We start from the raw sequence: 14,347 nt of genomic DNA, 5'->3' as shown, positions 1-14,347 counted from the left end.
GGTCGTGAAGATTTTTCAGACGAATATTGTTCCTGTTCCACCAGAGATCACAGGGGAATAAATTCAGACATTTAAATGCATGTTCGATGACACAGGCATTTAAAAATGGTAGTTCTATAATACAAGAACATATATTTAAAAGCGTTGTCTAGCTACCTCAGCGTTGTGACTGCGCGTGAAATTGCAGTCAAGCTGAAAAGATAAACTACCACGCTTTAGGTTTCAATTTGTGAACTATTTACCAACTCTGTAAAAAACTAGCACTCTTTTCCCAAAATAATCATCTCTTCATTGAGCCATAAGTATTGTATTCATTGATATTTCCGTTATGAGTTTACGTTTGTTCCAAATTCTGGGAACGAGATGAAACAAGTAATATGAACTTATTCGTCATGATCAATGTAACAACAATTATGAGCAGTATAATAATGTATAAGTTCATACTTGAAATAAATCGCCTTCAAAGCGGTGCATGACTAGCATAACTTGGCACTTAAACTGAAGCCCGAAGTCCATCCTTGCAGGCAAAGCTGTTCAGCAGAGGCCGCGCTACCAAAATTTACTCACTAACACGTAGCGGCTCAGGTACACGTACCCTACCAATATTCGGGGACCGCCTAGGCTTCGGACGAATAGTCACTACACTCGGCCCAAAGTTATTCTGGGCCTGCTGGCCCACCAAATCGAAATCCGTTTCTGGTCAGAATCTCATTTCCGACTTTATAGTCGCCCAAGAGTATGACAAGGGTTGCCAAAATCGAGTCATACCGAGCTTGCAAGCTGCCCAGAGGCTGTCATTCAAACCCTGAGCCGAAGCGGAAATGAGCGGCTGATTTACGTGCCCCCCGAGTCCAGGGCGGCACATAAAGCAGGGTCGCCACCGTACCTATCAAACTTTTGTTAGGGTAACGGCTCAAGTACACGTAGCGACTCAAGTACACGTAACGGCCGGTTTCGTGTCTGCATGTGACTGTTGGGTTTAGCTTGAAAAGCCGTTAGTGATTGGCTGACGGACCTATGAGCTAGAAATTTTTGATAATACGGCCTCTGTTGAACATAAACTGCACATTTCTTTAGCTCGAGTAGCACTAATACCAAGGAGCGAACGGACCATTTCCATTTGAAAAGTTTCGGACGTGGAGTATTTTCGGATGTTCGGTGAATTTATGCGAATGATTCCATACTCTTAAATCGAACCAGGATGTAAATTAAATTAATCCAATGTGTTCATAACAAATTAGCATGATGTTATGTATGCATAACAAGTTAGCATGAAGTTATGTATGCATTACTGCATTACTATTCAGTATGATATGAAAGATGTGACCTTACTAAAAACAATACATTCATCTCAATAAATTTTATATAACGAAACTGTTATTTAGAAGACATATTGATGGCTAGGCCGAGACATATTGATGGTCTCTTTCTTTAAAAAAATGTACATACATCTAGTAAATTAAATGAGATTTTTATACCAATTGCGCGTTCAAAAAAGTGTCCTCTACGGCACAAATTCTCCTACGAAGTCAAACAAACAAACGGATATAAATATTTTATCTGAATTACCAAACAGTGAATAAAATTGAGGTACGATGAGTGCAACACTCAAACGGTTAGGACATTAAGCGTTAAAGTTAGACATAAAATGCGTTAGAGAAGCGACTTCAGAGCGCGTATATTGTGAGTGGGAGGAAATTTTCCCTCCAGAAAAGCAAGTAATATTTACACATGAAAAACTCGCTAAATACCGGCAAATAAAAATGGCAGCGTGAATTGGCACGGCTTCGTGAGCTAAAAGTTACATTAATAAACAACCTTTCGTGATACTCCACAAGCTACAAACTTCGGGGCGTCGTCAGGGATGAGCAGGTGCTAGGAGCGGAATTGTAATAACTTGTCTAAAACGGACATGTATTAATACCCATTCTTTGACAAGTTACCGGAAAGCGTTGGGTCCGGTCTTTTTCTTTCAAAGAATCCCATTTTGCAGAGTATGAGAATAATGAGGGCGAGCAGCAGGAGTCCTGCGAAGACTGAGACCAAGATCACCCACAGAGGCACAGACTGCGGCTGCTCCAGCAGGTTGGCATAAGCCTTGGTCTCTGCCACAGCAACGTCGTCACTTTCATCTTGTCTCGAGCGGATGTCTTCTGGCAGTAAAAGTTCGCCACGTGACTGCACGTTGACGAGGTTCACGTGCGCGTAGTCCTCTACGAGCGTCGCGTTCCACAGCCGCGACACAATACGGATGCTCGCCGAGCTCTCGGCGCCCAAGTTGCGGATTGTGCAGCGGATGGGGATGCACTTGGCCGTCGGCACGTCCCCGGTACAACGCTGCGAGTCAAAATTATATCCAAAGTCAATCAATTGAGATATTTGAATATAATGTCTCAATTATACACGTATAACAGAGGAAAGCATTCATGACGCAATGGTGAATAAATAAGACTGGAAGTATAAATAATATTCAAGTTTGATTACAGAAATATCGAAGTGAACTATCGTATAAATATCACAATAACATAGGAACGCATTCCGCACAGAATGATTTCAATAATTGCAGCGGCTATTTCCATCAGCGAATCTTCTCACTATTGCAATTTTTGACTCACCAAGGTAACAGCCTGCAGAGTCCGCCCAGTCTGGTCGTCTGTGAAGGCCTCAGGTTGGACCACCATCTCCTTGTCCCTCTTGACACGTCTCAGTGAGTGTCGCAGCTCACCGTTGTTGTGGGTGTTCGCTAGAAATTCATTTCCTCTACTTGATGATTCCTTCAACGGATCCAAAGAATCAACTTCTCTCCACTGAGAGGCTTGGCCATCGAAGTCACGGCGAGAATACACTTTGGCTTCACCAGTTTTACCGTCGATCTCAGTTCTGGTGAAAGTTTTGCCAGGGTTGTGGTCGCCATCGATCTCATTTTCGTAGTCGTAATACTCATAATCGTCGTCAGTATCGTGAGATGATTTATCATCACTTATGCTTCTGCTGCTGCCCTGAGAGCCAGAGGTGCTCCACCCATTTCTCAAACCTTGAGATCTGTCGTCAGTTATACTCCAAGTTAGATTTTCTGAATGGTCACTAATTCTGTTAGCTCCACCTCTACTGTTGCTCCTTGAGGAGTCACTGGTTCTATCGCTTCCAATGCTCCAGCTATTTTCGCCACTTCTTGAAGAGGAAGGATTACCCGACGAAGATGGGGTATTGTCGTCCGTTCCACTCTTCCGGAATCCTCCAGAACGCCATCTCGCTTCAGTTCTCGGCAAGATATTGTCAGAAGATGTTACAGTTCTGCTTGAATGATAAGTGTGATGGGAACGATTCGAATCTTCTTCAAACGGTGAGTAGGTTCGACGATGAGAAACGTCTAAAGAATTTTCATTAACTGGTTCAGAGTTGTACCCAGAAGATGCTCGACCAGCGAATGTAGAACTTGAACCTGAGCTTTGAGCGACCGAATCAGTATCAGCATCTATGGCATTATTGCTGGGGTGAGAACTAGAAATTGACGGTCTATAATTTGTTCGATCTCTGCTATCATACGTTTGACCATGAACACCCGAACCAGGTCTTGAATCTTGGTCAGTTCCTACGTTAGTACTCGTGCGGGAGCTAGACACACGTTTAGAATACTCAGTTTTCCTGGAATCAACGTTGCGATCATTCCATTCAGGATTGTAATACGATTCAGAGTGGGTGCGGCGAATCTCAGTTTTTTCATGCCTGGTTCGGGAACCGTCTTCGCCAGTGGAGGAGGTGCTGGTTCGTCTTCTATCTTCCCGCCCCCTTCCTCCGTCGAACGTGCGAGATCTCCAACCAGAGTCCCGATCAAGGCTAGGGTTGCTTGAATCCTCATGTCTCGATCTATCATCGAAGGAAGAAAATCTAACTCTATCGTCACCACCACCTACCGATGAAGCGTATCGATCGACCTCGGCTCGCTCTCTATAACCATCGTTAGACCGAGATCCTTCCCAGTCTCTATCCATCCCGTCTCTTGAATTTGTCGATGAGCTAACTTTTGAGGTGTATATCCTTCTTGATTGTTCTGACCGACTCGTATTTCTTAGGTCTTCGGAACCTTCGGAGTGTGGACTTACCGATGTATGTGTTCTATGAAGCTCATTTTTGTCCTCGGTTCGAAGCGAGCCGTCTGGGTCAGTGTAGCTATTGCTGCTCCATTTTCTAACTTCCCGTCCGCGTCCACCGTCAAAAGTACGCGATTCATAGCGAGTCCCATCCTCAGATTCGGCTGCGTCGACCTCCCCTATGCGATCTGAGATATCATTTCTTTCATTGAAATTTGATCGTTCGCTGCCAAATCTTCGTGATGGGATTTCACCACTTTCGCTTGTTGAGTGAATACGAGTTGACTTTTCTCTTTTTGTTGACGATGACCAGCCTGAACGTCGACCTTCAGAAAATGAGAGAGGATCTACATATCTTGAATCACCATCAGTGCGTGACCAATCTCGACTGCGGTCTCCATCAAGTCGGTTACTGCCTGAAGAAGTCCGATAAGACGTGACAGTTCGATCGTACTGATCACGGCCAGATGATGAATCCCTGCTACGATCTCTTTCGGAAAGAGGCCTGTTATCTTGACGTGTGTCTGGAAGCCGAGAAACGCTTTCTGGAAGCTCTTCACCAAAGAGATTGTTATCTTGATTGCGGGATCTTGTTCTTATGGAATAGTCTCGACGGCTGACACGGGAATGTGTTCTCGTGCCCACCGGACCCACATTCGAGGGATTAGAGTGGCGAGGCTGGCCATACTCATCACCGTAATCATAATCATAATACTCATCATCTCCGCTGCTGTGAGATTCATGAACAGAACTCGAAGAAACAGATTTATCTTCTTTAGTGGTCTTCGATGTTTCGGAACGGACAGTATTCACAGTAGAACTTGTAGATATTGTTTTATTGATGGTCGTGCGGTTACTGGACTGAGATGAGACTAAGGTCCCAGCATCTTCGGGCTGCCCCACGACTGGGGCGGGCGTGGGGGGTTTCTGAACCGTGGTTACCTCTGCTTCCCCAGCAACGTCCTCAAAAGGGGAATAAATTGGTGAACGTTTCCATGGCAGACCAACCGGGTTGACGTATTTGGGATCAACCTCACACTCGCCGTCACCTGTCCGCAATAAATCATAAAAATAAACTACAAATAAATAATTAATTTAAGATAAAGAATAATAATATTGACAATTTCACTGAAAAATCACACCTTACATCGGACAACATGTAACATGCGAAGTAGACGTACCGTCAACCGTGGGCGTGTTGACGAGGTAGAGCAGCCACTTGCCCTGCGGCATGAAATTCTCTACCTGGTACGGCCACAGGACCTCCACCTCCGTGCTGTCCACACGCCAAGGGCCCTTGTTGTCTACCACGTACTTGTGCACCACTTCAGCACCTGCGAGTGATGACAATATGACTTCAGCACCTGCGAGTGATGACAATATGACTTCAGCACCTACGAGTGGTGACAATATGACTTCAGCACCTACGAGTGATGACAATATGACTTCAGCACCTACGAGTGATGACAATATGACTTCAGCACCTACGAGTGATGACANACTTCAGAACCTACATGTGATGACAATATGACGACTTCAGAACCTACATGTGATGACAATATGACGACTTCAAAACCTACATGTGATGACAATATGACGACTTCAGAACCTACATGTGATGACAATATGACGACTTCAGAACCTACATGTGATGACAATATGACGACTTCAGCACCTACGAGTGATGACAATATGACGACTTCAGCACCTACGAGTGATGACAATATGACACAAATGCAACTAAAATAGTTCTTCTAGCTGGTCAGCGATCCAGTGATGGTCGTAGAGCTCCCTGTGGCCTGAGTGCCAGGAAAAACTGACCTATCATACCTACTTTACCTCGTTGCCGCTACCAAGAGATGCAGTGACAACAACAAAGTTACAGGCGTTCACTCAAAAATATATAACGGGAAATGCGCAATAAAAACACTACCGTAATGGCAAGCGTTGTATGAAGTGATTATGACGCTGTTTCTCTCAATGAAATGTAGTTATTTACCGATAAAAGAAATCATTTGGGTAATTATCGTAAGTTTGGTTTAGAAAAGAGTATACAATGCAGGTCAATCAAGCACCACACTTGATCTTCGCTCAAAAGTCTCAATAAATAATATCATTGTACTTATGGCTTCAATATAAATAATATCAATGTATATATGGCTTCAATATAAATAATGTCATTGCACCTATGGCTTCAATATAAATAATATCATTGTACCAATGCATGGCTTCAATATAAATAATATCATTGTACCTATGGCTTCAATATAAATAATATCAACGATAATAATATTGTACCTATGGCTTCAATATAAATAATATCAATGATGATAATAATGTACTTATTAATAATGTACCTATGGCTTCAATAGAGGTGACGCCGGTTTCTCCCACGACGTCTCCACTGAAGAACACTTGTTCAGGCTCCACCGATCTGTTGGAAATCATTTGGGTTGAGAAGTTTGACGACTTTTGTCTCTAAAATTTAAAATATTGTTTGTAAAATGAATTTGCTTGACAATGGGCGTGTTTTTACTATCACGAATGAAAATTTTACGTCCAAATATTTAAATTTTGTACTGTTTTGCAGAAATACAAGATCGGTTAAAATGCTCCTTTAAATAGAACCATACACCACGGTAACGAATTGAACTCATGCGCACAAACTGAACGCGACTATTAAGCATGAAATAAACTATAACTTATATGAGTATCTATTGAATAGCATTTTAATAAAGACATTAAAGTCTACCACTCTAGATACAAGGTAGTGCACGTATCCCAGAGCAAACTCAGCAGCGAATATATGTTTATCTCAAGTGGCGGTAAGAATCAGCTCGTAACCTAACATTGATAACTTGAAGTCGTCATAGATTGCAGAAATCGTAATATTACACACGAAAAGTAAACTTTTAGAGATTAATTTGATCTGAAAACAGAGTTTTTCGATTTTCAAGTCACGAGATAGTTGAGAAATTAATCGCGATAGTATAAAATGCTAACTGCTTCAACGCTGTATCTATGTGTATATGGATGCATGCGATGGCCTAGCGTTATACTTCATTCATACGCCACTGAAAGCAGGAATTGTAAGTAAGCTTCTGGACATTATAGTAAAGTTGGTAATATTGCATGACAGAGCTTGCAGCAAGCCGTGGAAGAACATCTAACGTACGTTGTTGGTATGACATTGAGAAAGCGATGAGCGAGATTCTAGTATTGATACGGGCAAAATTTACGGAATGAATAAAAAACACTGCAGGCATAAAATGTTAAGGAAGAGCAGGGAATGAATCGAAATATAAATAATTTCTACGAAAATCGCTTGAATATAATCCATGTTCAGGTTGATAATGATTTCCTAATTGATTTCCTCACCCTGACGCAACACAAGACCATAGTCGAAATAGGATTATTGACTTGGTAACATCGTTATAACATCAAAAATAAATCCAACGAATAACACCAATAATATGAAAATGGTCAGTCTAAACGTGCACAATATTTCACGCTTCGGCAACAAATTCCCATTAAAATTGAACAGCGTTAAGTGAGTCTGAATTTGTGATTTGTATGCGAAGCATCCATTTATTGTATTGGTATTTAATGGGTATTTAATTGCAAGTAATCGAGTTGCGGCTTATCTAGCTAGCCACTCAGCTACATCAACATGTGTATCAACATCATTAACAGTTGAATTACTACAGTTATACAGTTAGAAGAATCGTGTTTTTCAAAGGCTACCGATAAAAGAAAAAGGCTTTCAGTTTTTTCAGAGGCTACCGAAATGTCATGACAACTCATCATCGCAACAAAACCTTTTAACCTTGTCGGACGACATGGGTACAACCGTACCCACAGTATATATGATTATAACGTTGAAATATTATGCAGTCTGGCAAAAGTTTAATGTCGTATAGCAATTTTGATGTTATGGTGTTATGTTATGGTACTCACTTAATGAACCGCTTCGGGCCTCAAAGAAGGAAAAATTGCGTTTTCAACATATAAATTGTTAAGCGCAAGAACAATAAAACACACAGTCGTTCTGAAGATGAATAGCTCAGCATGATAGCATGATCGGTTATTAGGATGATTGGGATTAGTGCAAGTGAGTGTGCAGTTTAACAGGCACGGAAAGATTGAAGATTTAAAACGTACTCACTTAGGCTCTGTAGACCTGAGAGCAGAAAGCACCCAACGAGATATTAGCCACCCAAAAATGGGATTACAACAGGGATAGCAATCATAACTGTACGTAATGAATTTTGCTGTAACTTTTAATCGTCAGCTAAAGCGCAAATACGACAAAATATCGAATCAAGACAAAGAAGTCTTAGTTGCGTCCGCAGCGTTAGATACATTGCCATTTCAAACACTGCTGTTCCGCAAGCAGGGCACAAAGGTTGTTCGGTTATTTCATCAGCAGAAGCAAAAGCTTAATTATAGCACGAAGCATTAAGGGGATCATTTACAGTGATTCAAATATTGCATTATAATTAATGAATATCATCTAAACCAAATAAGCACAGCAAGACTGTTTCTTCATTTACCAATAGATGACCTCATCTAAAAGATGAGTAAAGTGGTTTATTAAAAAAGTATAAAACTTATGACTTAGCTTCCGTCATGTAAAATCGTGAAAGTTCATAATTATAACAGTGCCTGAGCCAGCGTTTAACCATTTCATTAATAAACGTTAATAATATGAAGAGGAGAAAAAAATTGTGAGACTAACCCCGTGATGGAGACCTCGGCGCGCTTGAGGATCTCGAGGACGAGGTCGATGTTGTCCTGCGGCGTGCGCTCGTTGGAGGTGGAGTTGGCGAAGACCTTGAAGCGGATGAAGCGCTTGTCGAAGAAACCCGAGGGCTTGAATGCCAGGAGGAGAGGCCCCGTGGAGTTGGTGAGGGGATTACCGAGGGTACAATGTACCAGGTCTGCCCTCACGGGCACGCATAAGTAGCTCCCCGTCTGTGAGGGGGGAACGAGTTAAAAGAGGGAAGAATATTAAAGAGATAAATAAAGCAGCACTCCTGCACTCTACGCTCCATAAACTTACGTCAGACTCCTTGATGCTGAACGCCATGGAGTCGTGCTAGGCCAGCACTCGTCCTGCACTCCACGCTCCAAGGTAACTCCAGAAACTCACGTCTGACTCCTTGATGCTGAACGCCATGGAGTCGTGCTAGACCAGCACTCGTCCTGCACTCCACGCTCCAAAGTAACTATAAAACTCACGTCTGACTCCTTGATGCTGAACGCCATGGAGTCGTGCTAGACCAGCACTCGTCCTGCACTCCATGCTCCATAAACTCACGTCTGACTCCTTGATGCTGAACGCCATGGAGTCGTGATGCTCCACGAAAAGGCTCGGTTCGTACGCGGGGTCGCCAGAGTTTGTCACGGAGGCCTCCAGCAGCGCCACGTTGCGCAGGCCGAGCTCGAACACTTGGTGCGACCTGTTGAAAATTAACGTAGAATAAAAAGTTTAAAAATGTACATTAAGTCGAGTTGAAGCGTGATTTTTGGACATAGACGACACCCGTACTATTTACGAAGTCTCGGTAAATTATACCACGTCCAAATCAGCATGGGAGTCTACGACAGTAAGTCCGGTGGCCGTGATCACGCTTTATCCGATCATCAGTGAATGCAGTCTTGACAATATACACGTGGTAACTCGGATGATATTATTATACGTACTACGTTATATATATTGACATGCTATGTTTCACTTCTACAGGTTGATTTGAAAGCTATGGTCGATAAGGCTGCATTCAGTAGATGGACACATCAGCGGAGAAAAAGTGCACGAGATTAAAATAACTCGAGAATTTCCGTGGCGAGTCAGTCTTCTATTTTAGCCGTATTTACTTTGTTCAGATATGCCACAACATTTTTTTGTGGGCCATCTTCTTAATAAACAACCTATAGTACGGGTCTCCATGGCAGTTTTTTTAAATCAAGACATAAAATTCAACTTCAAAGAAGTTACAACTAACAGGATTGAAGATGTTATTGAAAGGCTTACTTTGACTTGTCGTACGGCAGCCGAAGATGCGCCTCAGTGTGCAGGTCGCTGTTGCATATGTCGTCGTCTCCACATTCCTTCACGAAATGTCCATGGAATATCCTGAAGAAAACGAGTACTTAAAAAAGGGGTTTGAATAACCCTCTTTCTAAATTTATCACATAATTACATGTTAAAAAAGATTCGCACCAAAGCGAAGGATTGCGAGGTAAATTTTGAATCCACAATAGCATGAAATGCCAAGAAAGGATCGCTGTAGAGATCTCGTAGAGGAGAAGTAGAGGTCGAGCACTGTATTTCGTTCACACTGGTATATGGACCACCAAAAAATTATTAATTTTGGGAGACCTTAAGAGGTGTTTCTCTGCTGCTGAATTTTGATACATGGCGGTTGCTATAACCCTTACCACTAAACGTCAATGGCATTATGAACTTGTTCAATAATCAAAGTTGAACACGTATTTATTGGCTAACATACAAAAAAGCATGAGATCACCAAGATAATAGACAACAACAACGGGAATTCAAGTAAATTGCTACTGTGATCGCATTTCAATTGGTGAGAGGCAAACAAGAATATCTTATTAAAAAATTTTCCTTCTACCAAGTTACTAGCCCACGACGACAAAAGTTTGAGGAGCGAGATGATGTAATTCACAAAAAAAAGGGGAATTACCACCCTCAGACGCATATGTTTCAGCTAAACATCACGTTCGGATGTGTCTTTGGAAGAACATTGTACTAGAGGATGTATAAAACTTTATAACCTATCTGGATGCGCAATAGAGCAAATTTCTTAATAGATCATTGACAAGAAAGCATACGAGTGGTTGCTGAATGCCTGCATTGGAGGTGCAACTGCAAAAATTTTCTGATAGGTCTTCGAAAAAAACAGAGTACGCGTAAATTTATAAAACCTTGTAGGCCCAACTAAAATAATTTCCATAAATATCTTTCTAATGGAGAGCAAACTGAGGGCAAATACACGGTAAGTACAGACAGGCCCCGGGAGCTTGGCGGCGAGGACGACTGACCTAACAGGGCTGAAGGCGGCGGAATACTGAGGCGGCGCACCAGCGTGACCTGGGACTGCTACGTCCAAAACACATACTAGGGATAGTAAGGACTAAGGGAGCTCACTTGACCGCCTCCTGCTGGTCCAAGATGGGGAAATCGTCGATGTTGGGGAGCGGGCGACCCTCCTGAGAGGGGGAGGGGGTTCGTTGGATGATCTCGTAGGACAGCTTGAAGCGCAGAGGCCTCAACAGATCCCGGCTGCCAGACTGTAAACCAAAGTAAAAAAAAACAACTGTTAATTGCAATTTTAATTCAATATTAATATCAAGTTGAGATATTCCAAATAAAGTAAAACTAATACAAATTACGTGTATATACATCAACCTTATCTAGATATAGGGTCTATACCTACAAGCTACGTGCAATGATACATGGTTAAGATTTGCAAATTATTTTAAATTTCCATATTCAATTTAATTCACACACGAACCACGGCTAAAATGATCAACATCATTGCACACCACCAACCCCTCCCCCAAGGTGGGGGCCCTAGTACACCCACCTTGAGGTAGGCCACCTAGTACACCCACCTTGAGGTAGGCCACCTAGTACACCCACCTTGAGGTAGGCCACCTAGTACACCCACCTTGAGGTAGGCCACCTAGTACACCCACCTTGAGGTAGGCCACCTAGTACACCCACCTTGAGGTAGGCCACCTAGTACACCCACCTTGAGGTAGGCCACCTAGTACACCCACCTTGAGGTAGGCCACCTAGTACACCCACCTTGAGGTAGGCCACCTAGTACACCCACCTTGAGGTAGGCCACCTAGTACACCCACCTTGAGGTAGGCCACCTAGTACACCCACCTTGAGGTAGGCCACCTAGTACACCCACCTTGAGGTAGGCCACCTAGTANGAACATCTGAACATGTTCAAGATCCACTTAACATTGCTATGACACTAACCCGTCTCTATTGATGTCGAGGCCGAGCACCTCGAAGCCGAAGCTGGAGGCGAATATCTGAACATGTTCAAGATCCACTTAACATTGCTATGACACTAACCCGTCTCTATTGATGTCGAGGCCGAGCACCTCGAAGCCGAAGCTGGAGGCGAACATCTCGCCGTCCAAGACGAGGTCGACCACCAAGAGACTTTCGCCGATCTTGGCACGCGAGAAGAAGACGACCTGCCCGGTGCCGTTGGAGCGCGGGGCGCCGCCTACGTACGACACGTAGTCGCCGAAAAAGAAGCCCGTCGTCACCGAGTAGCCTGGGGGAGTAGGAGTAAACGCAAGGTGGTTAGTGGCTGCCAGGAAAATGAGTTGAAATCGAAGAAGTATTCCGTTGTCACCGAGTAGCCTGAGGCGGTAGAAGTAAACACAACGCGGTCAGCAGCTGGCATGAATATGATTGGAAATTCAAGAAGTAGCTCGTCATGACAGAGTAGTTACGAACCTTATAGCAGTGAGTAAAGTAATTGATGGTAGACAGGTATATCCGAAGTCAAAAGAAGCTCAAGGTTCTCCCTGCAGGATGCTGAGGAAGCCATGCTACTACACACTTGTACTCGGCTACGATCACACCACGGCAGTTCCTTGGCAGTTGGCATCCTACTCGATCATTAGGAGGAGGCGCTCGCCAAACTTCACATGCCCTCAGAGCGGAACACATCCCTATTCACCCAGCACCTCTTCCACTGCTCATCCCTTCTCACAGCCCCTTTCTAGTGGGACAGTCCCATGCAGGCGGCTGCCTCACTATTTTGCTCCCGACCTCTTCCCTCATCCTACTGCAATCTCACCACCGCCAATTGAGCCATCCCCTTAGCACGCATTGACACTGTGCCACGGCAGCATGAGGTCGTCTGCCTTAACCGATTATCGCAGTAAAGCCATAACAGAATAAAGCGTCACAGGTGCCGGGGACATACGATGTAGAAATTTGAAAATTTTCGTCGTTGTAATGTAATCCACAAGGTGCGGTGACGAGTGATTCAAAACTAGAACATCATCAAAAAGAAGATTATACGAATATAAAACGCACTGTGCACTCTTGAGTTTAGATGACACCCAATGCCATGAAAACTTTGATAGTGCGAATAAAACATTTCCGAAGGCAGATATTGCCAACAGCTTAAATTACTACGCACACACTTAATTCTTTCATCCAGAGCCGGTACAACAAATTCACGACGTGCATTTATCTGTGGTTGTTGTTGTTGTTTGTTGCGCCGTCACGCTCGTCGGGGGGGGGGAGGTGGTTCAGGTGGTGGCCGGGGGTAGGTACCGGAAGAGAGGGGAGATGGGCGAAGGCAGGGAGGGTGACCAGGAAAGCCGCTACCTCCACGGGGCTGTCCCAAAGTGAGGAGACGCTGAGGGACGTGGGGGAGGAGGGGCAAACGGAGAGATGCTGGACGGACTGGAGGGGATCCCAGCACTCAGGGCAGGCGGAGCAAGGGTTGCGTCCGACCCTGTGGGTGTAGGACGCCAGGGAGCCACAGTATCCCGAGCGGAGCTGGGATTGAGCCGAACGGTAGGGGTAAGGAATCGAGGCTTCCACTGATGCTATCGGCGGTGGTAAGGGCTGCGAGGACGGCGTTGATGACGTCAGTCGCCGTAACGCGGGAGGCGATCTCCCTGCGAAGGGAGCGCTTCGTCTCACCATAGGCAACGGCGAGCATGACACCGTTTGCCAGAAATGGTGCGACAAGGTGGCCAAACCTCGACTGGATGGAGGCTTTCATGGGGCGGTCTCCGAGGGGAGCAGAAACAATGTAAAATGAGGTATGGAAGGGCTGGAGGGCGCTGGCGAGGAAATGGGCACATGCCAGGTCCAGGTGAGCGGACAAGGGAAGGACGCCGGTCTCATGGCAGAGTTTTGGATAGTTTGAAGGCTAGCTATTGCAGTGCATGAGACGACAGGGTACCAGATAGAGGCCGCGTAGTTGAGGATTGGGCGCGTGATAGTTCGGTAAATGGCAATGATGTCCTCTTTGGAGAAGCCCCAGTTAGTGCCGGCAGGAGCTATTAGGATGCGTAGAGATTCTTTGGTTCGCCACCTACGACTAGCAGCATAATGGATACGAATAACAGAAGTGCTGATAACACTCACCGAGGTAGCTGTACTTGTCCACGGGAGAATCGTTTTCTGTGACGGGCCCAAAATATTGCGTCTTGTCTCTGAGTAAAAAGTTTTTGGA

The 14,347-nt window shown here is 44.3% G+C and overlaps 1 protein-coding gene across 1 annotated transcript; it reads right to left on the bottom strand.

The window, feature by feature from the left end:
* Positions 1-790: 790 nt before the first annotated feature.
* LOC108670618 lies at positions 791-14,341 on the bottom strand (the record flags this gene model as incomplete). The annotated part of the gene is made up of 11 exons (XM_047882592.1): positions 791-2,337; positions 2,616-5,140; positions 5,273-5,425; positions 6,449-6,525; positions 8,830-9,065; positions 9,412-9,553; positions 10,126-10,227; positions 11,266-11,408; positions 12,041-12,055; positions 12,207-12,418; positions 14,260-14,341. Coding segments are annotated over 11 exons (4,107 nt in total), but the record flags the coding sequence as incomplete, so codon positions are not given.
* Between the last annotated feature and the right edge of the window lie 6 nt (positions 14,342-14,347).

This window comes from Hyalella azteca, unplaced genomic scaffold (genome assembly GCF_000764305.2).
Source record: "Hyalella azteca isolate HAZT.00-mixed unplaced genomic scaffold, Hazt_2.0.2 contig10821, whole genome shotgun sequence".
NCBI lineage: Eukaryota > Metazoa > Arthropoda > Malacostraca > Amphipoda > Hyalellidae > Hyalella > Hyalella azteca.
The sequence above is the reverse complement of the archived record's forward strand: the minus strand, read 5'-3'. Positions and strand labels throughout refer to the sequence as shown.